This window comes from Poecilia mexicana, unplaced genomic scaffold (genome assembly GCF_051168715.1).
Source record: "Poecilia mexicana isolate PSO_F unplaced genomic scaffold, ASM5116871v1 scaffold_6, whole genome shotgun sequence".
Lineage (NCBI taxonomy): Eukaryota > Metazoa > Chordata > Actinopteri > Cyprinodontiformes > Poeciliidae > Poecilia > Poecilia mexicana.
The window spans coordinates 22,722,371-22,747,372 of NW_028263375.1; the positions used below are offsets into that span (position 1 = coordinate 22,722,371).

At 40.3% G+C, this 25,002-nt stretch overlaps 3 protein-coding genes across 5 annotated transcripts; 2 read left to right on the top strand and 1 right to left on the bottom strand.

Annotated features, from left to right (window-relative positions):
- Positions 1 to 803: 803 nt before the first annotated feature.
- On the top strand, positions 804 to 9,084 carry adat1 (adenosine deaminase tRNA specific 1). Its single transcript, XM_015013216.2, has 9 exons — positions 804 to 1,478; positions 2,010 to 2,078; positions 2,250 to 2,304; positions 2,392 to 2,522; positions 2,757 to 3,309; positions 3,739 to 3,884; positions 4,665 to 4,764; positions 4,864 to 4,950; positions 7,078 to 9,084. The coding sequence occupies exons 1-9, from the start codon at positions 1,316 to 1,318 to the stop codon at positions 7,208 to 7,210; spliced, it is 1,437 nt and encodes a 478-aa protein (XP_014868702.2). The 5' UTR covers positions 804 to 1,315; the 3' UTR covers positions 7,211 to 9,084.
- gabarapl2 (GABA(A) receptor-associated protein like 2) lies at positions 8,701 to 17,491 on the bottom strand. Its single transcript, XM_015013218.2, has 4 exons — positions 17,351 to 17,491; positions 16,325 to 16,380; positions 11,788 to 11,960; positions 8,701 to 10,952 (listed from the first exon to the last, which is right to left on the bottom strand). The coding sequence occupies exons 1-4, from the start codon at positions 17,382 to 17,384 to the stop codon at positions 10,865 to 10,867; spliced, it is 351 nt and encodes a 116-aa protein (XP_014868704.1). The 5' UTR covers positions 17,385 to 17,491; the 3' UTR covers positions 8,701 to 10,864.
- Positions 17,460 to 23,332, top strand: tmem231 (transmembrane protein 231). Of its 3 annotated transcripts, XM_088006428.1 has the most exons (8): positions 17,460 to 17,573; positions 18,738 to 18,909; positions 19,754 to 19,920; positions 20,656 to 20,784; positions 20,924 to 21,067; positions 21,566 to 21,647; positions 21,743 to 21,848; positions 22,380 to 23,332. In XM_088006428.1, exons 2-8 carry the CDS (start codon positions 18,771 to 18,773, stop codon positions 22,540 to 22,542), a joined length of 930 nt encoding a protein of 309 aa, XP_087862554.1. In that variant the 5' UTR covers positions 17,460 to 17,573; positions 18,738 to 18,770; the 3' UTR covers positions 22,543 to 23,332. The 3 variants fall into 3 exon arrangements, with proteins under 3 accessions (XP_087862554.1, XP_014868703.1, XP_087862555.1); XM_015013217.2 differs by having other exon boundaries at positions 17,537 to 18,909; XM_088006429.1 differs by having other exon boundaries at positions 17,537 to 18,909; positions 20,966 to 21,067.
- Positions 23,333 to 25,002: the final 1,670 nt, after the last annotated feature.

A 25,002-nucleotide genomic window follows, 5' to 3' on the forward strand; every position in this document is an offset into this window, starting at 1 on the left:
CATTTAAACACAACTTGATTTTTCGATTTTCAGAGCATCAAAGGGAACGTGGACAATGTTGACAATAATTAAACCCAGTGCCTCTGAATCTACAAACCGAAACTAGTCGGTGATTGTTGGTGCAGATAGAGCTGTGCCGGAGCTGGCGGCGTTTTCCGCTCATCGAGACGCAGTTTGTGGTTTGGCCGGCAGGCTTTCAATAATTGGAAATAGATGCTGGAATGCAGCCACACAAACAAACTGCTGTCATGTCATCCCCACTGTTGCCAACAATGGTTCCAGTCTTGAACTGGGGGCGATGGAAATGTTCCAAGTAGCATAAGCGGTTTGCTGTAAGTCCTAGTGAGCAAAGATACGAACTGGCTGCTGGCAGTGACTACATCTGGGTTTGAAAATACCTTAAAGGTGCAACAGAACATCAAAAGACAACGCTTAAATACCAGAAGGAGAAACAACCGGCGTGATCTGTGAAAATGGACTACAATGCAAAAATCATCTGCCTGTTTCCAATAGTGGTACATCCTGGACAGGAAGGATGTCAACCTGTCACAGGGGAACTCTGTGACAAACACTGTAGAGCAGGGAGGGAGTTGAACTCTTTTTCATTTTGGGCCATTTCAAGATCATGAATGTCTCCAAAGGGCTGGTTGTGGCAGAATGCAGTGATAAAACTGCCCACTAGCAAAGTTAAAATATTAATAAATAGTTGTCTCTTATTATTTTTGATGTAATTTGCCACTATACAGATATAAATTGCTTTTACTCAATAAAAATTTTTTAAGCACATATATGTTATCTTTAAAGTTCTAGTTCTTGGAGTCTAAAGGGCCACATAAAAACTTATGGTGGTCCGGATTTGGCCCCCAGGCCTTGAGTTTAACACATTTGCCTTCTTGCTACAAAGAAACATTGCTACCACGTTGTGCGCCCAGAATTAACAAAATTGACATTATATTCATATGTCATGTTATAGGTTATTCAACAGTTAGTCGCATGTCTTTTCTTTTCTGTTATTCCTCCGTATGTTGTGGTTTTGAATATGAGAATTGCGCTTTAGTCCAGACTTCCAGGTCTTAGTTTTTTTTTACATATATATTCTGCAACATTAAATATTACTTTCTGCCATTCTACTTTAGGTTGTAGAAAAAGAGGGGGAAGAGATAAAATAAGGGGATTTTATTGTGGAAATCCCGCCTTCTATCCATCCCGGAAGTACTTCCTCCGGGCTTTGGAGATGTTTTCAAATCGGTTCACGCGGTTCAGTCCGTACGCTGTTAATCTAATACATGTCTAACAACAATTTGACCACATTTGAATGATATTTCTCCTGTTTAATATGATAAATGCGGATGAAGTCGCCGAGTTGTGCTACGAGCGTTTCCGCCAGCTGCCCCGGAGAGGGAAGCCCGAGCCGGGCAGAGAGTGGAGCCTGCTGGCCGCTGTGCTCCGGATCACCCGGAGACCAAACTCCGACTCAGGTTAGAGAGCAGAAACAACCACAACATAATGCTCTTATTGTACCAATTAATAAATCTGTGCTTTTAAAAACTATCTTAGTTTGTGAGAGCCTGAGATACTGTGCAAACTCCGATTGGCATGCGGGTAATTAAATGCAAAATAAAATGTCTCATAAGATTAAATTATTGATTTAATTAATTTCATAAGATCAATGAAAAATTATTTGTGTTTGGAACATGGAGAAGAAACCCTCTGGAAAGTGGGAATGAAAAAACAGGTAATTGAGAAAGAGACTGGGTGTCTAAACATATAGATGGAAAGCTTAGTGGAAGGAAAAAAGCATTCACAAAAGGAATAGTGGATTTGACAGGATTGTGGGGCATCAGCATGTGATTCATCTCTGACTGCAGCAAAGCAAACTGTAAAGAGGTGGCTCAAAATGTTTGCACAGTCGAGACTCAGGCCTTGTTGTTCAGTACAGCATAAATTTTACATAAAAATCTGGATCTCTGACATGTAAAATTAAATGTTTTTTTTTTTTTTTTTTCCAGTGGAGATGGAGGTCGTTTCCTTGGGAACCGGGACTAAGTGTGTCGGAAGGGCAGCCATGAGTGCCGCTGGTCTGTGGGATCCTGTTTTTCCTTTGTCTCTCTTCCTCGCTTACATAATTCATTACTCAAACACTTGCTTTGGACGTTGCTTTTAAAATGTTCTCAGCATTTTAGCCTCTATTAGGGTCTGAACACCGTGCAGCTTTCTCGTTTCTAAATGAAAACCGTTTTCTGAATCAGGTGACGTGCTCAACGACAGCCATGCTGAAGTCATCGCCCGAAGAGGCTGCATCAGGTGAATGTTTGGGGAGAATTTCTCTGTTGTGTTTCTCCGTGGACGTTTTCTCCACCCCGAGTTCAGTGCGGATGAATTTCTGTGCAGGTATCTGATCCAGGAGCTTCATGGAGCCGTGAGCGGTCGCTGCAACTCGCTGTTTCGCCCGGCGGACCGGAGAGGGAAGTGGAGGCTTCAGCCCGGAGTTTCCTTCCTGCTCTTCACCAGTCACACTCCATGTGAGTCCAGTGTGCTCCCGCTGTGCTTAACAAGCTCTAGGTAAACTAGGAATGTGTTATTATTTGCAATATCTTCATCTTTAGCAACAGAAAAATCACTAAAAGTGAGTTTGTAGTACAGTAAAATCCAGAATACTGACATTTCTCTTAAGTTTCATATATTCTACTAGTTCTTCACCATGGAAACTCTCTGACCTGAAGGTTTTTCTGAGGCTCTTGTTTTTTTATCCTGAGGTGGTGACGCGTCCATCATCCCCATGACGGACTCCCAGGCCCAGCCTTGTCCCCCCGTCACATCTGTGAGCAGCTATGGCGAGAGAGACGGAAGACGGAACCTGAAAAGGAAAGCTGAGGAACCCGGCGAAGGAGGGAACTTGAAGCTGCCTCGACTCGCAGAGGAAGATTCAAAAGAAGAAGAAGAAGAATCCAGGACTAAATCGCCTGACGGAGTCGCGTCTGTTCCTGCATCGGCGTCGGAGCTCAAACCAGGAGACTCGACACAGTCGGACGTTCACAGGACGGGCGCCAAGTGTGTGCCGGGCGGCCCGGCCGACCCGCTGCGGCCCGGGGCGGGCTACCACAGCACCGGGGTCCTCCGTGTGAAGCCGGGTCGAGGAGAGCCGACTCTGTCCCTGTCCTGCAGCGACAAACTGGCCCGCTGGGGGGTGCTGGGCTTCCAGGGTGCGCTGCTGTCTCATTACCTGGAGGAGGCGCTGTACTTCGACACGGTGGTGGTGGGCAAGTGTCCCTACAGCCAGGAAGTCATGCACAGGGCGCTGGTCACGAGGTGCGCGGCTTGCAGAGACTCTTATTCTGCTGGAGGAAGGCCAAGTGCTTTTTGTTTTTAGTGATTTCATGATTATTTTTAGCAGTATTTAAAACATTTACTGTAGAAGACTAACTGCACCACATACAGAAGAAACTAATCAAATAGAGACTTTCAAACCTAGAAATATTGTATCTGCTTGCTGTTGCTTAGTAATGGCAGCATCATGCTCATATAGTGTTACTGTACAGCTAGATGCCTGAAAAAGAGGACCCCAATGTCCTATTCAAAGCCCTGATGTCAACCTTGTTTAAAAATTCTGGGCTAAGTTTAAGAGCCGCGTCCGTAGCAGGAAACCAGCCTGTTAAAGCAAAGCTTATCAGTTCCACCAAGAACGGATACAGAGCGTATTTAAAATCTTCTTTATGGATCATTTCCCTCTACTTGCAGATGCTCCCGCGTTTCAGAGCTTCCTGCTGGTTTCTCTGTCTGTTCGCCGCTGCTGCTGCAGTCCAGCCTGGAGTTCCCGTTCAGCCAGAACCAAACCGAGCTCCAACACCGGGGCGGACAGGGACGCATCTCCGCATGTGGAGCGGGTCAGCTCTCCCAACAAATACTGTCACTGAATACATGAAACTTTGATTACTTTATTACAGTTTCAGTGGGAGTTAGTCTGGAGCTCTGACATATTAATGAGGCTGAGAGAGAGCGAGACCTTTAGCAGACAATAGGAAGGCCATAGAACATATGCTGTTTTTAATCTTTGGCCTTGCTGTTAAAAATCATAAGTACTAAAGGTTGTCAGAAGATGAAGGCTTTAAACAAACTGGAGACGGAAATCGACTGAAAATCTGATCAGTACCTCTATACTCCACATTACCACAGGTAGAGGCCCCTGTGTTTAGAGCAGGACGACAGCCGTTACAATACCACAAGAGCCGCAGTGATTCAGATCAAAGCACATTCATGGGTTAGAATGGCCTAGTCAAAGTCCAGACCTAAACCTACTTAGGAATTTGTGGCAAAACTTGAAAAATTATGTTCACAGAAGCTGATTATCCAGTCTGAGCCTCACCCAGAGTTTCAAATAAATTGCACAATTTATGTTTGTAAGGATTAGTGTTTGTGTTAATAAAAATACATTTATTTTGTGTTCAAAAAGTGAAAAACTGACTTTAATTCAAAAAGATTGTAGAAATATCAAGCTAGAAGAAAATTAATTCGGGCAGGACCCTACTTTTGTTAGAATCTATATAAAATACTATATAAATTTTGAATCTTTTTTTACATACGATAAAAAGTTTTGTCTGAAAAAATTACATTTAACGTAGTTTTATTTTTCTTATTAGCTTAAATAAATGTCCCTTGTCTTTCAGCCATCAGCTGGTGTAATGTTGCAGATCAGCCACTAGATGTCACTGCCAACGGCTACAAACATGGCGTGACAAAGAAAGTTCTGGGAACACCGAAAGCTAGGTACAAGCTTACAGGCTCTTAATTTAAGTACTGTTTACTGTTTTTGTGTCATTAAAGTTTCCTCCTGAGGTCTGTCTTCATGTCGTTTTGTCCTTTAAGGTCTCTGCTGTGTAAACTGGAGCTTTTTCACTCGTTCCTGTCTCTCGTAGCGGCCACTGACCCTTCGGCTCTGCCCGACTCACTCAGGTGAAATTTGGGATTTTTAAATTTTTGTTTTAAATTAATGTTCAATAAAGAAACCCTTCATGTTTAAAATTAATTAAGCTTTGGATAATGTCAGGCACCAAGAAGTGTGTTAAAGTACATTTAAATGGATTTTAAAAAATATTTTTAGACTGATTTAAATGTTTTTTCCTCTCATTTTGTTACTAAACCCATCCCAATGCTCAGATATTAAACTCTGCTGTTAATTATTTTGGTCAGAAATTTTGACCGAATACTAGTCATACACTTAGTAAATGTCTGTGTTTTACTTTGACTATAATCATGTTTTGGTTGCTTTTAAATCCGGCTATCAGTGAGTCCAGACCAGTATTTAAGCCCTTAAAAGACAAAACTTTAAAACTAAGGTTTTACTGCCCAGATTTTATGTGATCATCTCCTTCAGTTTGCCTGAGGCTGTCCCTGTTCACATATTTCTCATATTTTTTTGCTGGTGTTTACTTATCATCATATCTATTTGGGTCAGTTTACACAGAGCCATTATCAGAATATTCTTTACCGGCAGATCCCGGTAAAGAACAAAGTGTTTTCTGTCACTAAATGAGGAAGCTTTTAAGAAAAAATTCAATACTTTTATGTATTTTTTTTAATAGTTTCATCATTGCTCTGAATCAATATGCGACCCCTGAAACAACAGAAACACAAGTCTCTGTTTGAATGTGTGTAACCAGGCTCCCATTGGGAATCTTTTCTGAAGGAGAAACAAAGGCTCCTCTGTTCCTCATGGCTTCAGCACAGAACCTGATCTGCTGCTTTCTTCGCACAGGTCGCTCATTATTCCCCACCTGAAAACAAAACTGCAGCTTCCAGTAACTTGCTTACCTTACCAACGGGTCACCAGGAAGTTTTCTTCTCTTTGCAGTCACAGGAAGAAGGTGCAGATGAATTGTTGTTCTGATGATTTAGATCCAAACTGTGCAGCTGCATGAAAAGTGATCATTGGAGAATAAAATAAATCACAGATTTATTGGTGTGTCTCGGTAAATATTAGAATAGCATCAAAATGCTAATTCGTTTCAAAAATTAATTTAAAAAAAAGTAAAACGTATATTTCAAGCAGCTTTTTCTTCTAATTTTAATGATGATGGAGAAACTGAACGTTTAGTTTGGTTTCTCAGATAATAGAAATATTGCATAATAAATCTCAGCCAGGATACTCTAAAACATGCTCATGTTCTGTAGAGTATAATTAGCCGCTTGCGTTGTGACTCAAGACAGTTGAGGCTAACGATAACTAGCTGCTAATATACCCTTGCTAGCTCGCAAAGCGCATATTAGCAGCTGTATTAGCAAGAACCATTAGCCCTGGCTCCTGCAGTGGAAACTAAGGGAGGAGAAAAATTAGCTAGCTAGCTAAAGCAAAAGCTAGCTAGCTAGCTAGTTACTAGCTTGCTTTTTTTTTTTTTTTGCATCTATCCTGGTTTAAGTTCAGATTTATCGCTAGTTGGCTGGACAACATTCACCTTTCCCCTGGGACCTTTCCTTCTTATCTGATACAGGTCTTAAGTTTCATACATAATTGTCTTAAAAAGTCTCTTAAATGAGGTGGTGAAACCTCCAGAAGTCATGTGTTTGCCGTAGCAGAACATTTCTGTATTAAAAATCCCTTTTGAAACTAAGCTTTTAATTTTCATTAACTGTAATCATAAAAAGTATAAATAGAAAATGTTATGTTTTTATTTAAATATATTACTGAAAATATTTACACAATTGCATTTGTGAATATTAGATAAATTTAGATTACTATGTGATTTCTCGAGTTGTTAAATCATAAAACTGCGGCGCTTGAGATGTCGCATTAGTGAGTTAGTGATGTTTGCTGTGGATTCCTCATTTTGCCAAAGCTCTTGACATTAGCACATCTGACTGTTGCAAATAAGAGATTATGAGAAGAAACTTCAGCTACTTTATTCAGAACCATGTCCCAGTTTTACCAGAGGACAGGATCAGGTAGTACACACACTGTACACACACTTTATAGGTATGATGGAAAGTATTACTCATGTAGCACCTTTCACCATTTTTTATTCCCGTTCATTTGAGTAATACAGGTGCACACAGAGTCCAACCCTCGTTCTTCTGTTTGCTCAGGTCAGGAGAGCTGCACACCTACTGGGACCACAAGCGGGCCTCCCAGTCGTACCAGCAGGCCTGGCAGCAGCTGCGTCTGCAGACCTTCCCTCTGTGGCCCCGCAGCGACAGAAACCTCCTCCTGTTTCGCTGAAAGCCCACTCCGCAGCAGGAATGTCCTCGTCAGGCTCGATGAAGAACCGGCTTTGTTGCAGCGCAAACCCGGAGGGTCACGTGCTGAAACGGCCGCCGGCCGGCAGAAAAGCTCTGATTTCAAACTGAGGTCGGCAGACCCAGAGACAAAGCGTCACTTTCCCCTGGCCGTCTGTTAGCTCAGCTGCGCTGCGGCTCAGAACCCGCAGCAGGACGGCCCGCTCCGTCCCGCTGGTGTCTGCATGTGGCTGCTTTATTTTCATGCTGAGAGAGCTCTCTGAAAACACAGCTGGGAGGGGAGCCGCCTGCACCTTTCGCTCCTCTGCATTAATTATCAAACAGATGAAGCAGAATGAAATCAGTATTCTCTTATCTGCTGCTTTCCTGAATTGCAAGTTTTATGGACAGTTGAGATGATCAACCTTTATGTTCTTTTCTTTCTTTTTTCTTTTTTGCCACAAACGGAGTTTCTTTCTTATTGCTGAATCATGAACTCTGACCTGACCTGAGGCTGGTGAGGTCAGCAGTGTTTAGATGTTGTTGTTGGTCCTTTGCAGAGCTCTTGGAGTTATTTCAGTTGGTCGTCCGCTCCGTGTCTCTCGGCGTGGTTCCCCGCCGCCCCGAAGCCTCACAAACGTCTTCGTAATCGTTTCCAGACTAATGGCAGCCGTCGACTTCCTACCCGTTCTTGGATTTCTTCAGATCGGGAGGTGATGTGTTGCTTTTTGAGCTCCTTTAGCCTACTTCATGTCAGCCAGGGTTTGTTTCAGTGACTTTCTGAAGCATCCTGACAGCAATCAGGAAACCAGGAAATTAAACTTAATCCACGATTTAATAAGTGAAAAATGTGTTTTGTCATAAGAAGCAGAATGAATCTCTAAGGAGGCTAGTGCTTACGCATATTTTGATTCATCAGCATTGCACTCTGGTTTTGTTGTACCGTTTCCTTTAAATGCAACAATCTGCTATAGTTGAAATAGTCAAATTAGAACATACTTTTAATGGATCACTGATGATTAGCATGGGAGCACCTGAAGTTTAGAAGAGTTTGTGAATCGGCTCCATTGGTTATCAGGATATAATGCATATATGACACCAGAAACTTCAATAATTTTTGTTTTATTACCCGTTAACGTTTCCACAGAAGACCAAAGAGAAACTATGCTGCTAATTAAACGCTGTTGATTGATTGGTCATCATCAGGTGTTTGGTAACCAAATGGAAAGACATCAGCAGTAATCTCAGGGGAGGATTTGTTGTTGCTGCGGATTAAAATGTGAGGATTACAGGCCGCTTCCCAAATCATCTGAACTCCGTCACCCAACAGAGAGAAACAAGAATCTGAAAACTTCAGCGGACTAAACTGAAGAGGAGTTGGGCGTCGCTCCATCACATTGACGAGAAAATCCAAACCAACAATGTTGTAACTCGTCGCAGACTTACAGAGTTAAAAACAACCAGAAAGACACATTTCATATTGAGAAGACAGACTTTGACATCAGCTTATTATTTTTATTGATCACTTCATTTGGCTACATACATTTTACAAATGTGGAAAATCCCTTCACATCTGCAACGTGTGTCTGATGACGATGGAAGAACAATGGACGACACGCCTTCTCGCATTTTTAAACGGCGGTTTCATCTTTGCGGGGCTCAGCTATGATTTCTCAGCACCAAAACAAACTGCAGCTGTTAAAATGTCGGCTAGCTTCATCTGAGAGAAGAGAGGTAAACTAACCAGAGAAATCATAACTCTGCGCTTCGTGTGAGCAAGATCATTAAAAACTGTTCCTCTGCTACTGCATGATTGGTGATTTCTGCTGTAAATTATAACAAAAAATAAAAATCAGCAACGTGTTGTGATAAATCCCATTTTTATGACCATTTATGTCCCATTAAAATGTCCCAGAATCTCTTGTCTGCTGCTCTTTATGCGCTTTTTGCCAAGCAGATTTCTAAAATGGCACAAAAAGTAAATAATCTGAAGATATGTGATTATTGGCGTACAGTTTACTCTTCACTAACAGAAGTGGAGAAATACTAGGAGAAAGTGTCAAAAAGAAAACGAATACATATGATTGCATGCAAGCTGCTTAGTATGGCTTCAGTTTCCCTCTCAATGATTTCTCTTGTGTCTCTAAACAACAATTCATGGCCAGAAGACGCTTGTTTGAACCCTCATCAGTTTAAGATAAAATATCCAAAAAAAAAAATCTACTGCCATTTAAGTGATACATTTTACATATTTATTTCTGTCGCTCTGATGATCGTGGCTGGGAAATAAAATTCATTTTCAATCTTTCTTATTAGAAATAAATAGATGATTGAACCTGCACCAATAATTCTGACCTAATGAGGTGGAAAAAAAGATTCAAAAGTCAAATTTTCCACCTTTAAAAAAAAAATTATTAGAGTTGTACATTATGAAAAAAAAAGCATTACATTCACAAAATTAATTTGATAATTCTGCTGATGAGTTGATTTAAACTCCTGATCAACAGTTTTAGTTTTCGCAGAAAAGACGCAGCCAGCAAAAAGAGGTTTCGTCAAATTTCCTGATCTTCACGTCCAGATATTCTACAACGTCACACCTTAAAAACGTAAGTGCCACAAAGAAAAAATAAACTTTATGAGTGAATGTACCTATAATAACTTAAAGTGCTAAACAAGTACTAGCTGCGAAAAACAAACTTCTGTCAGACTGACGCATGCAAAAATAAAACTAATGTTTAACAAAAGAAAACTGAAAGCAGATCTGAGTCTTTCCTGCATTTTCTGAGACACTTCATTCAAATTCTTCCAAATAAATAACGGATTCATAATCTAATGGTGCAGAAAGATCCAAAAACGAATCAGGAGGGAACAGTAGCTAACCTCGCCCTCTCTTTGCTCGCATGTAGCTGGAATAAAAGCAGCGTTCATCATTATTACTGCTTCTTCACTTGTCTGCCGCGTCTTAAATTACTGAGATTCTGCAGAGTAATACGCTTTCTTCCTGCCAGCAGATAAATATCACAGTTCAGCACAGTTAGCTTCAAGTAAAGTTTAAATCCTCATGCGCTCTGGATCCTGAATCGGCAATCGCAATGTGCAAATGTAAACCAGCCAAACTGAGGAAGCACTGAAACCTGTTTCGCTCGACCCTGCGCTGGACTCACCGGCCGTCGAGCCGCTTTCCATCCGCATGGGTCTAAAGCGCCGAGCTTGAGCGTTAAAGATCACAGTTTCTCTCTCGCTTCGGATGAACGCAAAGAACAGAAACAAAGAAAACATGGGAGGGAGGATGGAGGTTGTTTTCCTGGTTTGATATATTGTTTTTCCTCTTTTTGTCTCATTCAGGTGATGTGTGTATCGGATTTAACGGCAGTGTTTCAGATTTTCCTGTCCTTTACAGTCGAGTATTTTCCCTGTGTGTCTAATCATCCAAACTCGACCCAAAACAATGGCGCATTTTGGTTTTTTTTCTAACCCAATAAATGAATATATTTCAGTATCAAAAACTGAAGTGTACGTGTGGGCGTTACTGGAGTGTCACAAGTGAAGGCCCGAGTTGCTGTCAGGCCCCCCTCCGTGTTGGGGTGGGTGGGTGGGTGTGTGTGTGTGTGTGTGTGCGTGTGTGTGTGAGGGAGAAGGCTGGATGCTCAGTGAGGCGTTAACCGAACGTGTTTTCTCCGCTGTACGCCACATACAGGAAGCCGTCCTCATCCTTCTCCTTGTCGTACAGCTGGCCCATCGTCAGACTGCGGCACAAAACAGAAACATGACCCAAGGTTATCGCCACTGTCGAGAGCGGCGGTCCGTCCCATTACGCCTCCCGCCTGATTGTAAAATACTGATCAAGAACTGATAAAAACAGGACAGATCTTGTGGAGATTGTGAGTTTGTTTTATTTATGCTTCACCTGAGGAAAGAGAGGCATTATGGGAAGTAGACTGAGTTAGAAACAACCTCATGATGACAATTTTCCACATTTATGATGGTGGATTAAGTCACTTGTAGCTATGCGGAGAAACTGAAAATCAACCCAAAAAAATAAAAAATAAATGCTACATGGTTTCTGTCTGACATTACATCAAACTAAACTTTTTCTGTTTCAGGTCCTTCAAATTTTGCTAAATGCCAGAGTAATAAAACAGCATTTTTTTTTATGTTTCTTTCTACATTCAGTTTACATGTGTTAATATTAGCTTAGGACTAAATGAACCGAACCCGAAGGTTAAGCCTAATCCTCACACGAAAGAAACCGATGACTGTGGGACCTTCCAGCTCTGCAGTTAAACAGATAATCAGCAAATACGACACGCGGATGCAAAAAAAAAACCTAGCCTTTCACTAGTTTAGCTGTGATCCCCACTCAATTTGCATAATTAATAACCTTAAAGGATTTGAGAGTTGATTTCTCACACACGGAATACGTGGAAATAAACTACATGCGTTAAAACCTGCTTTAATTACTTCGTCCCGTTACTGTCGTCCACTTAACACGACCGCACGCTACCAGGACTCACTCATTTCTCAGTCTGCAGAACCTGTTCTTGTATTTACCCACTGTGGGGTCACCTGCGTGGCGCTCACCTGGACTGGGGGACTGTTTTGTCAACAAAGAGGAAGATGGCTTTCTCCGAAGGCAGCTGGATGCGTTTCCTGATGATCCACATGAACTGGGCCACCGTGATGTCCGACGGCACCAGGTACTTCCTCTTATCGATGTCGACTATCTGAGAGCCGGAGACCTTCTCCACGATCACCTGGAGGCCAAACAGGAAGCCGACCCCGAGAGGTTAGACTGACTGCGCGCTCCAACAAGAAGATTATGCTTGATTGCTGTTTATTCAGAAGGTTGGGGTTTTTTTGTTTTTATTTGTCTGCCTATATATAAAGTGTTTCGCTCTGCTGGCTGTCAGTGAAAGTTCCTGGAACAAATGTTACAGTTGGGTCCAAAGCAAAGCATTGCCATTTGATCCCTGTGCAAACTGAAATTGTACCTGCGTTATCCTTGCTTATCTTTGTTCCTCCCAAAACGACACCAAGGAGGCTTAAAAGTTGAGCCAAGATCAACAACCAGAAGACGCCTGACCATTTTTCATCAACAGGTCATGTACGATCTTTTCATGTGGCTTACGGTTTGTGTCACAGCAGCTGTTTGGTAGATCCTTGCTACAACTTTCAACTTTCAGGAAGCAAACAAACAAACTTTTCCAAATCTGAACTGAGAGAATCTGAGACAAAAGTCATTTCATGAAATTCTAATTTAATATACGAAAAAAACACTGGGAGGCAGGGTGCTCTGGTGATATTTGAAGAATGGCTGATGATATTACAATCACCATAAATGCTGCAGCCTTTTAAATATTTTGTGATTAAATTGGAATATTCATTTTCCAGAGCAGAATTATGCAACTCTGTTTATGAAAAATTTCTTTCTGTAATCGACACGGGGTCAAAATTACAAAGACTGGTTTATATGTACCCAGCATGCAAAATATATTTGACCGAACCCGCTAAGATTTTTGTCAAATATCTCCTTTTTAGCGATTTTTATGGCACTAATGACCTTTACCCAACGGTAGCCTGACATGCAGCAAACGGCAGGAGCCGGGAATCAAACCAGGAACCATTGCGTCGAGGTCGGTGGTCTCAGCATGCGGTGAACCTGCTCTGCCACTGAACCGTCGGATGAAACAGTAGGATTTTAATCACAGTTTTTGAACCCACTAACAGCCTACAGCTCTGACTGGACGTTGGACTCTAACAGAACTGGTAAGCTCGCGTAACTTTAGCCGGTTTCATTTTACGCACCTGGTGTTTAAGCAAATAACACAAATTTTTTATCAAGTTGAGGTTCAGACTGTTCCAGAAACACAACACTAACTTTCTTAAGAAGAAAATACCAGAATTCGACACAGAAATAGATGCTGTTTTATTAAAGTTGCGTCTGGCTTAAAAACATACGAGGAGGAAAATAAGATCCCAAAAGAGAATATTTTATTCATTCTATTTCTTTTTTCCACTGCAAATACATCTATAAAATCAAATCTGAAGGTTTCTAAATAGGCAAGTTTGTCTGGAGTTTATTTTTTATGACTAACTTATAACGTCCAGTCAGAGCTGTAGGCTGTTAGTGGGTTCAAAAACTGTCTGGTTAAATATCTGCACAAGTTTGAAAACTGTGCAAATATTTTGCCAAGTGCAGCGGCTGATTTGTTCCTGTGTTTAAGGGTGAACACTTCTGGGCATTTGCATTGCAATCAGCTGTGAGGCACAGGCCTGTTTCCAGAATCTCCTGTTTAATTTTCATCGATTTATTGTTCATAATTCTTCTCTAACTTCCTTGTTAAGTTGCACCCGTGTTTAAACATGCAGCACTATGTAAAGTTGCAACGTTTTATCTGTGCAGCAGGATGCAAAGTTGGCAAGAGATTAATTTAGCTGCAGCGAATAAGTGAGAGACTTTTCCAGAATAGAGCAGGACGGAAACCAAAAGGTGCCACAATTCAACACGTATCAAATTTATATAAATATTTATGCTGGACACATTAAATATTGAATAATTATATGTAATTAGTAAAATGCATGTGGAAATAAATACATGAAATAAGTATTAATTACATTAAAAAGCATCAATTATTATGGATGTTTTAAATTAATGTAAATTATTTCACAGTCTTATTGTTACATATTATGAAATTATATTGTCTGTCCGTCAGAGTTAGTGGGCGGGGCTAACACTGCTAAACGCAACGTGATTGGCTTAAATTATTTCATGATAAACTGTGGAATACAAAATATACACCAATCAAATATGAGATATTTACACGTCATTTTCAAACATTATGAAGTTTTAATAATTTATTTCAGTATTTTATTATTGTACTGCTTATTGCAGATATTAATGACACTGTAATATATTATTATACTTTCATATTCTACGGTTTTTATTTTTATGATCACAAACACTTATTTCTTTAATTTTGGGACTTCTGGCCCTTAAAAGAAGAACCCGTTCACTGTGAATTTTGTCCTCTATGACAAGCATTTCCAGGATTCTGGAAAGTTTTACTTTATCTGGTTCAAATATCTGTTTGAAGAAATGTTCTTATTTGTTACATATACATTATTTTAAGTTCATATAAATGGTAAACCCCTTTCCTGCACCATCCTGTTTCACTCAAAAAGCACACGGTTTGATGGCCACATATTTCTTCCTCTGCTTTTGGCCTCCTTCACCTGCCATCACAAACGGCGCAGGCGGAGGAGGATCAGAATCTCTGACCACGTTCGACCGTGAAGAGCAGAGCGAACCGCGCTCTTGTTTTTATTTTATTTTTTAGCTCAGTCTGTATTTCTGTCAGAATCCTGTGTGAAAACTGAGGGAATGAGGCGAGTTTAAACTGACAGCAGGAGTGACATGTTCAGTGTAAAGCGCTGCGAGGTGAGCGCTCCGAGCCGAAACTCTGCTGATTCATGGTCGGAGGAGCCGTCAGCGGCTCCAGGTAGGGAGGAGATATTGGGACAGATCCGTGTCACACTGAAGGGATTATCTCTCTCCTCTCCGGCCTGGAAACACCTCAGAATCCCACTGGAAGAGCTATATCTGCTTTACAGCCGATGCCATGCGTATCTTTTTGCATTGCCATCAGTCTGATGATACATTAAAGATTCATGAGCAGCAAACGCTGTGCGGCTCACCTCTCAGTCACCATGCAGTGTTTCAGTCCAACAGAAGACGATTCGGTACAATAAATCAGGATAAATGGAGGTGATGGGACTTTGTCACTTAGCATGAATAATTATTACATTTTCTGAGTAAGTCCAACTGGTGGGATAATATACATGTGTGTCTGCATTGTATCACATGCTTTTATTGAAATGTTGATTACAATTAAATATATTTATGCACATCTAATGAGATATGCAGCAATGCAACAAAATTAGATTTTTTTTTAAGTCAAAGAGAGTACAAATAAGTTAAGCTGTTATTTAGAAAAAAAAAAAACATTGCATCATCTAAAACCTAGCTTGAGGTTTTCCCTCAGTGTATTATAAGCCTGGCAGGCCACCAGGCTTTACTTGTGCCCCCACCAGGCTTGGCATTGTTAACTTATCTTAGGTTTTTTTTATTATTGACTTTTTTAAGACTTCTTTGTTGGTGTTTAGGCAATAATCTTCCAGTCTTACAATAATCCATAAATATCAAGTGATATTTTTAAATTTTCTGTCAACTTGAAACATTTTTTAACTCAAAAACACGGCCAGCGGCAGCACGCGCGCACTGGGCTTAGCAAGTTTTCTGGGGGAAATCCTGAGTTTTATTGTTAAAATGTTAACAATAGGGAGCTTTAAAATCCAGTTCTTTACAAAAGCATTCATGGCTCTTTAACTTTTTGAGACTGTGTCACATTACAACCACAAACTTCAATGTGTTGTGTGATGGGGTATTATGTGACAGCCCCACTTAAAGATATCCATCACTGTGAAGTGGAAAGAAAAATTATACGTGGGTTTCTAAATGTGTTTTCTTAAACCTTTGGCTTGAATTTGCAGTTTTTGGTAGGAGCCATATGGGCGGTAACCCAGAGCAGCATGGAAACCAGGGGGCAAAGTAGTCAAGTCAGGGAGAACATCCTGGAGAAGTTTGGAGCAGGATTAAAGATATCCCAATCCTGGGATATCTCACAGAGCTCTGCTAAATCCATCATCTGAACACTGAGAGTACAGCAGCCAGGACATGATTGTCCAACTAAACTGAAAGAGTGAATCAGAGAAGCAACTGAACCTCAGGGTAACTCTGGAGGAACTGCAGAGATTGAAAAATGTTTCAACCAGCATTTTTCCACAAATGTGGCCTACATGGCTGATTGCACTGGGGTCATATTGAAAGAAAGAGACAGTAAGTCATGTTAAGTGATGCAAATCATACTTCTTTGTGCCTTAAATAAGCATATTAAAAATATTTGTGGAATTATGCAGACTGACACAACCACACCGTCGCCTAAAAAAGAAGTGATAAATAGCTATCCCCTTCCTCTGCTTTTATTTGTTGACTCTGTCACTTCATCTGAACCTCGGCGGCCTTAAAATAAAGGAGCACCTCCCCTCCCCCACCACTCACCGGTACTCTGTCCGGGTATTTGTTGCGTATTTTGGCTGACTCCACACATCGGTGCTCTGGGGGAGAGACAGCAAACAAACAGGAAGTCAGAGATTAAAGGGATGAGTGAGGCCTCTTGGGATTCTTGCTCTGCTGCTCTGCAGCCGGGCCCGGTTCGATAGAGAGCTCAGCAACAAAGCACAACACAACAAGCAGAGAGATAAGCTGATGCTTGCTCATGCACACAAGTACAACATTTTCTGAATCTGGCACCTTTTATGAGGTATATTCAGTGCTGTCATGGAGCCCAGAAGCTGCCACAGCAGGCAGAAAATGAGCAGAAGTCAGGAAAGGTGGTAAAATGTGGAAGGACTCATTTAGGTGCAGGCCTTCCTTAGCCTAGATAGAGGGGCTAATTTGGGATGTTCCTCTAAAGAAAGGAGCTTGGAGGTTATCTAAAGAGAGTTTCAAAATAAAAGCTTGAGTTCAGAAACACTAGTAGTCATATATGGAAGTTCAATAATTTGCTACAGAAATCATAGCATGAGGCAAATTGTGCATGAAAAACACAAATTCTGGCATCTGCGTACAGGTAAATGTAATTTTACTAAATAACCTTGCGGGTCAACACCCTTAAGAAGTTGCTCAACTCGCTAGTTTCAGTAATTAAACTTGATAATATTATTAGAATAAACACATGCACACACGAGGTAATATTTTAAGGTGCAACCAGCTGATTAATTTGTTTTGTAAGCCCCTATCCTGCAGCAAAGACACGTTATTAGAGGTTGCTACAGCCGAAGCGTCAGCCATTATTGATTTACAGCATTCATCTGCAGGTTGCAAAGGGGGGGGGGAACCCAAACGTGCATTAATGCGCCTATCAGGGGAAATTGAGGGAAAAAAAACATGAATGCGGGAACTGCAAAACAGAAAGGAAAGAAGGGATCAAGATGCGTGACAAGACAAGAATCAGCTCCCGTTTCATAACAATCCAATGCCCTTTTCTGTTTTATGTTCTTTCTCTCTCTTTTTTTTTTATTTTACCGAGGGAATGGTCCTCTTTAAACATCCATTTCATCTTTGCAGGATCCCCGCACTGAGGCGTGACGGTACGAGCTTCTGGATCCGCTGAGAATGCTGGTGAAACGTCCAAAAAAAATCCAAACAAACGCGATCAAAACAAAACGTCAACAAGAAGTCTCTGCCTTTCAGCTGTCCGTCTAACACAGGGTGACGTCATCGTCTGACAGAGCGCTGCTGCTTTCAGGTGCACTCCCAGACAGTCAGTATATGCGCCTTCACGCGTCCATCTCAGTAAACTAGAACATCGTCATATATGAAATGTATATTAACATACATTATTATAGGGAAGACTGCTGACTTGAGAGTTGTCCAGAAGGCAAATCATAGATGCCCTCCAGGAAAATTGTTTGTGTGTCAAAACATATTTATTGAAAGTCGAGTGGATGGAAAAACTACAGTAGAAAATGGCGTTTTTAATCCCACTGTGAATCTATAAATTATTGTTAAGAAATACGAGAAGCCAGAGCCAATGGTGTATGTAAGCTGAAGGATGCTAATAAAGATGCGCAGGCTTTGAATAGGCTCACCGCCTCCATACCATGCTGTGTTTGGGTAGTCATTCATGCAAAAGAAGCCCTGACAAAGTCCATGCAGATTTACATGAAGATTTTCTTTAGCAAGTGGAAAAATCTGCTGCCAATCATGTACTCAAATTTTCTGAGGTTGATATTAGATTTAGGATTTTTGGGTCGTCATTTATGACCTAAATTAATCAAAAGACGCATTTGAAGTGTCACTCTGTGTAACAAATCTAATATGGTTTCTCATGATGAAGGAATTAGTAAAACAAATCAAATATTCCGGCTTTGTAAGCAAATCTGCCCTGACGATGTAGGGCTACCAGACCCACTATGCCGTTTGCCTAAGCTGTAACGCCATACAACGTTGAAAAACCAGACAGAGAAAAATAAAACATGGAGAACAATCAAAAATAAACTTAAATTTGTAGAGATTATAGTAAGATAAACAGCAGTAAATAAATAAATAAATACATAAATAAAATAACATCCCATGATATCCTATGAAAATTGTGCTACAAGTACTTCCCAATATAAAGTTTTACCCTTTTCAACCTATGTGTAGATTATTTTAAAATAAACTCCAACGGTACTTGAACGCACCCTGGCTGCTAAAAGTGGCAGCCATGGAAACCGTTTGACGCTAGACATGGCGCGGTGGCTGCTAATACGCTAGAAGAAAGCTAGCGCCGCTAGCATCTGTAAACGCCACATTTTGTCAATATTACGCACGTAAAGTCGACTTTGGAGACAGCTAGATGGACGTTACCTAACAGGAGCAATATGTTATTCACCTCAATTTGTTTTGTGTGAATGTTTGCTCACTTTAGATCACTCGGTTAGCATCTTCGCTAGCTTTAGCGATGGCTTTCTATGAAGTGTACTCTCATCCGGCTCTGGTCCGGTACCGAACCAGCGTTTGTACAAAGGCCACCCTGTTCCTGGTGGTTGTTCTGTGCCTCACATACATCGCGCCTCTGCTGGTCGCTTACAGAAGCCAAGGTACAGCGGTGTTTTTTTTTTTTTTTTTATGTTGCTCTAGTCCCTGTGTGTTAATTCGCTGATAATGCTGTCATAACTGCTGGGAACAACGACAAAAAATGGTTTAGGTCGAGAACTGGAGTTGCAAACTCCTATTATAAGGGAGTATAACATGGATTTGCAAAGTTGCATGTGACTCCTTTAAGACTACTTCATCAAACTTAAGGTTTTTGGGAGAATAAAAACTATCACCTCAGTAGTCAAATGTGAGGCAAACTCGTTGTGACAGTTAAATCTTGGTAAACTGAGAACAATTATACTAAAAACAGGAGCAAATCCACAACACAATCGCTGAAAAACAAAATTAAGACATTTCTAGTGGCCTAGTCAAAGTTCAGACGATCTGAGAATAATGTGAAAGAAGTCTCAGTGAATTGGAGAAAAGTTAAATAAGAGTGTACCAACATTTTACTGCAACAACGTGAGCATTAGATGGCTGTAAGTGTGGCATCATGAGATGCACTCAGGTGTGTCTTGCAGTTTGCCCATCTTTGCTTAACTTTTGTTTAATAAACGGAGACACTCTGCAATTTGTAGATTTTTAGGTCAGGTTTTTTAATTTCATGCCTCAGAGTGACTGTAAAACTGATTATAAATACCAATTAAACGTAGGTTTTATCTGTTTATTAAAAAATCTTGGATATAACTTGGTGAATTTGCAGACTCTGCATCTTCTAAGGTTCTTGTAGAGTGTACATATGAAGCGCAAATTATAAAATATTATTATGAAATAAATGTTCAAATTGTAGTGAAATGTACAGCTGGACAATGCATTTTCAGTTCTGGGCTGTTGTTTCTATTTCAGGTTTCTGGATTAAGAGAAAAACTTATGAAGAACAGCCAGTGGTGAGATTCCAGTACCAAACCCTGCTGTTCGCAGCCACCAGTTTACAGGGAGACTACGTTGCCTGGAGCACGTTTCCTCATCTCAACAACATGCTTGGGACCAACCTAAGGATTCCCGCCGTCTCTGTAAGAACTAAACACTGATAATATCACAACATCAACAGCTTTTATAAAGGATGCAGTGTGATCTTTTCCTGTGCGATGTTTCTGTTGTACACTAAAGTTTAGTAGCAATTTTATGACATTAAAAGAGAAAGGCATCAACCACGTGCAAAGCTTCAATAATTTGAGTGTCTGCTTTTGTTTTTTTAATGCCCCTGAAAGTCACTTTTGCACCATCTTCATCGATGACAACCGAGTGTTGCTCCATCATCATCATCATCATCATCATCATCATTACTTAGTTTCTATTCAAGACAGGTTTAGATCTAGATCTGATGAGTTCACCAAATTTCTTTTTGACCATTGACCAAAGTTGCTTTTAGAGAATGTTTTCTTTATTCACTGCTGTGTTTCTATATAAAACTGAGTTAGTCCACTTTCTTGGAGGAGGAGTGATGTTTACTATCTACTTGGCATGTCCAGAGAGACTTTCTTTTTTCAGACGTTCCAGACAGACAAGGTTTCTTCAGAGGAAATAACTCTATTCCGCTCCTCTACTAGTGCTCTGTGCAGAATATAAATCTACACTTTATGCTTTTCTTTGAAACAAGTGGCTTACCTGCTGCCCTTCTTGACATCAGTCAGTGTTTAAAATTACATCCCTTCTTCAGTCTCCGTCTTATCGTGTTCAGGTTAGGAAACTGTAACAGTCTTAGACAAACGCTTTTTCTTCTATTTCTTTATGTATCTGCATCATAGGTGAGAGAAGAAGACCAGAACCAAGATGGGAAGTTGGACCTCTTGACATTTCAGCTGCAGCTTCCTCTGAAGTCTGATGAGCATGTATACAGTATTCAGCTGCTGCTCACCTTCAGCTACCAGCTTTTTGTATGTATTCTTTATGTAAATTACTTTTAAAAATTTTTTTTTTTTACCTAATATGTAGTAGATAATTGTAAACCATCCAGGCACAAAAAAAAATGGATGCAGCAGAGATTATTCTTACATTACCGCTTTTCTTCTCCAGCGGAAGTCCACTGTAGTGATGCAGAGCCTTGCGTTTGTGCAGCACTCGTCTCCTGTGCCCGGAGCGAAGATGTTCATCAGTGGAGACCTGAGGCTGCAGCAGAGGATTCCCCTGCCTCACCGGGGGCTCCACAACACTTACAACGTAAGAGAGCACGCCCACACTTACACACACACACACACTCTCCTGGAGTGCTAGCACTTTAAATACAGCTGTCTGTCTTTTAGAGACAACCTTTCAGATTGTACATCTCACATAAAGCCAAAAATGAGCAGAATGTGAAAAAACAAAAACCATTCCCTGGAAACTTATGATTGAGTGGAGAGAAGAATTAGGAAGTAAATGTATGAGAAGATGGAAAACAAAACTACAGTAAATATAGACAATAACTGGAACGTAAATAACCGGTGCTGACACTTTAAACTGTGCCAGAAAGTCAGAGAATGCTTATCATGAAGCGTTGTACTACTGAATGATTTCAGGAGTTGTGTCATCCAGGCTCTGCCACCAGTCAGGACCCCTGGGGCAGATTTAGATGTGCCATCTCCCTTCAAACTTATATTTAGTGCGTCAGCCACATTCTGCGCTTGTTCAGAATCGGGCTCTCAGGTGTCATCCAGTCTCCTCTGTTTTGTTGCGAAGGTCTCAGTGATCGACGGCGCCAGCCTTTTTGCAAGTTCATACGACCTGATCAACATCATGAGGCGCTACCAGGAGAGAAACTGTAAGTTGGCAAAGGGAGTCATTTTGTTTGCTTGCCGTCTCTCCGCACTGGGATTGAAACGTATAATTTTCTTCGCTGTGTTCTCTGACCTTTAGTGTCGACGGTGCTGTCCGGTCCAGTGCTGGTCTGGACCGTGGGTCGAGCTGATGGCTCCCCCTTTGAGCTGAATGCTGAAATCCGTTATCCCTTGGAGATCATCAGATATCCTTTAACAAGAACAGAGACGGGATTGGGCCTGTGCTTTATTTTAAGGTGGGTTCTATACTTGGGGGTATAAAATGTTACATTAGACAAATAAGTAGTAGGTTTAGGCTAGTGACTGTAACCATTTCTGAAAACATTCCCAGTTTATTTTCATCAAGAAATTCCAGCTCTGATCATTTAAAATGCCATAAAACAGAAATTAAAAGAAAAAAGAATGTGACACAAGTTACACAACTAAAACTCCCCATCATTTGATTTATTTTTACTTATTTGTACTGGATATGAACATATTACTCAGTTATGTAAGGAATGCTGAAAAGCAACAAGTTTAATACAGAAATATTCCCTAAAAACGGTAATGAGACGTGTAAATATTTGTAAACATGAACTTGTTCTGACCATCTAGTTCAGACCAGGTGAGTCAAACACACTGAGGCATTTTGGGAATCTGGACTGAAGAACATATTGAAAGCCAAATAAAGATTCTGCTGACAGAACTACATTTGCACCTTAACTGCCTCCCTCCACCTACCGGCCCGGCTTTTGGGAAACCATCAAGTTTGCCTGGATCCAGTATGTCAGCGTCCTCCTGATCTTCATTTGGGTCTTTGAACGCATCCAGAGATTTGTTTTCCAGAACCAGGTCATCAGAACCGTACCCATACCTGTGGGAAAACCTCACTTTTCCTGATACAGGGGGTAATATGTTTTCTATATGTGTAGACTATCTGAAATCAGCACATTTTCTCAAATAGCTCCATATTTTTGATATAGTTTTTTTTTTTAACTTCATAATCTAACTAAATGTTAAATGAGAGAGTTGATCCATTCAGGACTTTTTATAGCACTGTCACAAGAACACACACACAAATAAAGAAGGTTTTCATTAGTGAGAATGTAGCGAGACCAGAACTGAAAAGAGGAATTGATTTTACATACTTATGCTTCTCAAACTGCTGTGTCTGGGCAACACTGCTCCGATATCACACACTTTTACGACTTTTATACAAGAAGGAAGTAATACATTTAAAGTACACATTTCCCTGCACGGTTTAATTTATTACTGCATCTGTGAGGCCAGTGTAAACATCCTGAAAGGCTTTTTTCCTGTAACAGCAACGTACGACACAGATGACTCCCACTGAATATCCCTTAGATTCAATTCAGAATCTAAAACTTATGGACTCACCGCAGGACAGAAAGTTGTTTCTTTTTGTGCTGATTGAGCAGAGAGCTGATTAGACTTTTCTTTGTAAAGGAAAACTTACAAGAAAAGCACGTGTTGTCTTAGAGTTTTATAGTTTTTCTGTGTAGTAAACCTAATAAACCTTTTTCCTAGAAGATAATTATTCTTCTTTTTCTGCTGTTTTATAACGTTTGAAGTGTAGGGATTTTGTGAATTGTCTATATTTTTGCAACTTGAATGTTACACGTTTTAAAACAGTTTGTGACATAAATAAAAGAAATTATTTTGTGCAGTATAGCTTTGGTGGACCCATAGCGTTCTTCCTTTGTCTTTTCTCAGTAATTCAAATACATTTTTTGTATATTTGCATGAAACTCTGTGTTTAAAAGATTATTAAGAGTTATTTTTCCAGATAACTTCATAAAGCACATTTTTTCTTGTAATTATTTAAACAATCATTTAATAATGACAAGATGACTTATTTTTTAAACTGTTAAATTTAATATTTCCATTCCATAAGTATTTGCAACTTTTGCTCGTTTTGTCTTCACCTCACACTTCCTTTCTTCCATCCATCCATTCATCTCTTGTCTTTTGCTTTTCTAATAGCAGGTTGTGTAGACTGCAGCTCGAGGATGAACATTATCTGTAATAGTTGCCTTTATAAAGTCTGCACGGGAACTAAGATCATGGGAGGTACAGGTGGAGGCGCTGCCAAGAACCGTAAACTCAGTTTTCTTTTCATTGAAACTCAAAATGTCTAAGGACGTCCAAACCCAAATCTCGTCAAGGCAGTCCAGTAAACCAAAGAGGCGTCCTTTCTGCTGAGGCAGGTAACTTTGCACATCAACCACATAACAGTGCAAGTGTATACCATTCTACATAAAAATGGAGCAGAGAAGGAAAAAAAAAAAAAACAGGGACCTAAGACTGAGCCCTGATGAACTCCAAAAGGAAGACCTGTGAGGATGCAGATCTACCAAAGCTGACACAGAATGTACGCCCAGACAAATGGGACCTGAACCCATCCAGAGCAATGCCCCTTGCACCCTCCCACTGCTGTAAGCGAGAGATTACATCTCCATAGTCCACTGAATCGCATGTGACTGTCAAGTCTGAAAATACCAAGAACAACATAGTTACCACAATCTGTAGCGAAATGAATATTAAAACTCCTCAAAGGCCTGACTGATAAGCTGCTGTGATTTTATGAGGCACTTTGTTAGAGTTGCTGTCATTCCAAAACACTTCAGCCTCATCTGCACTAATTTAAATGTTTCGCCCTTACCTCCAATGTTCACCATTGAATATTCTTGTCTTTATGAGTTTAGATTTTAAACAGTAGAAGCTTGTAGAAATCTACATTAGTCATTTGTGAGCCCAAATTGAATTCTTGATATCAATAGCTTTTAGAACTTAAGTGGTAGAAATACATTGTTCTCTAAAAATTAAAAGAAACAATAATGTTCTGAATTAGCTTTGACAATGTAAAAGATTTAGGGCTGGTGGAAAAACTGTTTTATAAAAAAAGACTTGATATATGTGTAAACCAGGCACTGTAATGATGCATACTGGTAGCAGCATACCATTGGCTGCTCTGTGGCAGTAATATGGAGCCTGTCAACAATACATCTGGTTAAAAATAAAGTTTTAAATTGACAAGACTTTTACTTTTTATTGCTGAGATGATGTAAACAAAGTTTTTAGTTTTCCTTTCACACAATAAAGAGAGAGAACCGAAGATGCAATTTAACATGCAGGGAACAGTTTCTGCAAGGAAATACAGAATATTACTTAAATCAGCAAATGTGTTTTGTACACTTGATGTTGCTAAGATTTTTGTGTTTATCTTCCAAGTAATTTCACTTTATTTGAACAAAAAGTGCCATCAGTTCCTGAAAATTGAGACCCATTAACACCTCGATGAAACCCAACTTTAGAAAGATCAGTTTTTCTGATCAGCTG

Bases quoted from the DNA above. Each gene is read 5' to 3' on its own strand.
- adat1 (XM_015013216.2), top strand. From the start codon at position 1,316: ATGATATTTCTCCTGTTTAATATGATAAATGCGGATGAAGTCGCCGAG. The intron at 4,765-4,863 runs GTACAAGCTTAC...TTGTCCTTTAAG, and splicing joins CTGGGAACACCGAAAGCTAG to GTCTCTGCTGTGTAAACTGG. The intron at 4,951-7,077 runs GTGAAATTTGGG...CTGTTTGCTCAG, and splicing joins GCTCTGCCCGACTCACTCAG to GTCAGGAGAGCTGCACACCT.
- gabarapl2 (XM_015013218.2), bottom strand. From the start codon at position 17,384: ATGAAATGGATGTTTAAAGAGGACCATTCCCTCG. The intron at 16,381-17,350 runs GTAAAATAAAAA...TCTCTCCCCCAG, and splicing joins TAAAGAGGACCATTCCCTCG to AGCACCGATGTGTGGAGTCA. The intron at 11,961-16,324 runs GTGAGTGGTGGG...TTTGGCCTCCAG, and splicing joins AATACCCGGACAGAGTACCG to GTGATCGTGGAGAAGGTCTC.
- tmem231 (XM_088006428.1), top strand. From the start codon at position 18,771: ATGGCTTTCTATGAAGTGTACTCTCATCCGGCTCTGGTCCGGTACCGA. The intron at 18,910-19,753 runs GTACAGCGGTGT...TTTCTATTTCAG, and splicing joins GGTCGCTTACAGAAGCCAAG to GTTTCTGGATTAAGAGAAAA. The intron at 21,068-21,565 runs GTAAGAGAGCAC...TTTGTTGCGAAG, and splicing joins GGCTCCACAACACTTACAAC to GTCTCAGTGATCGACGGCGC.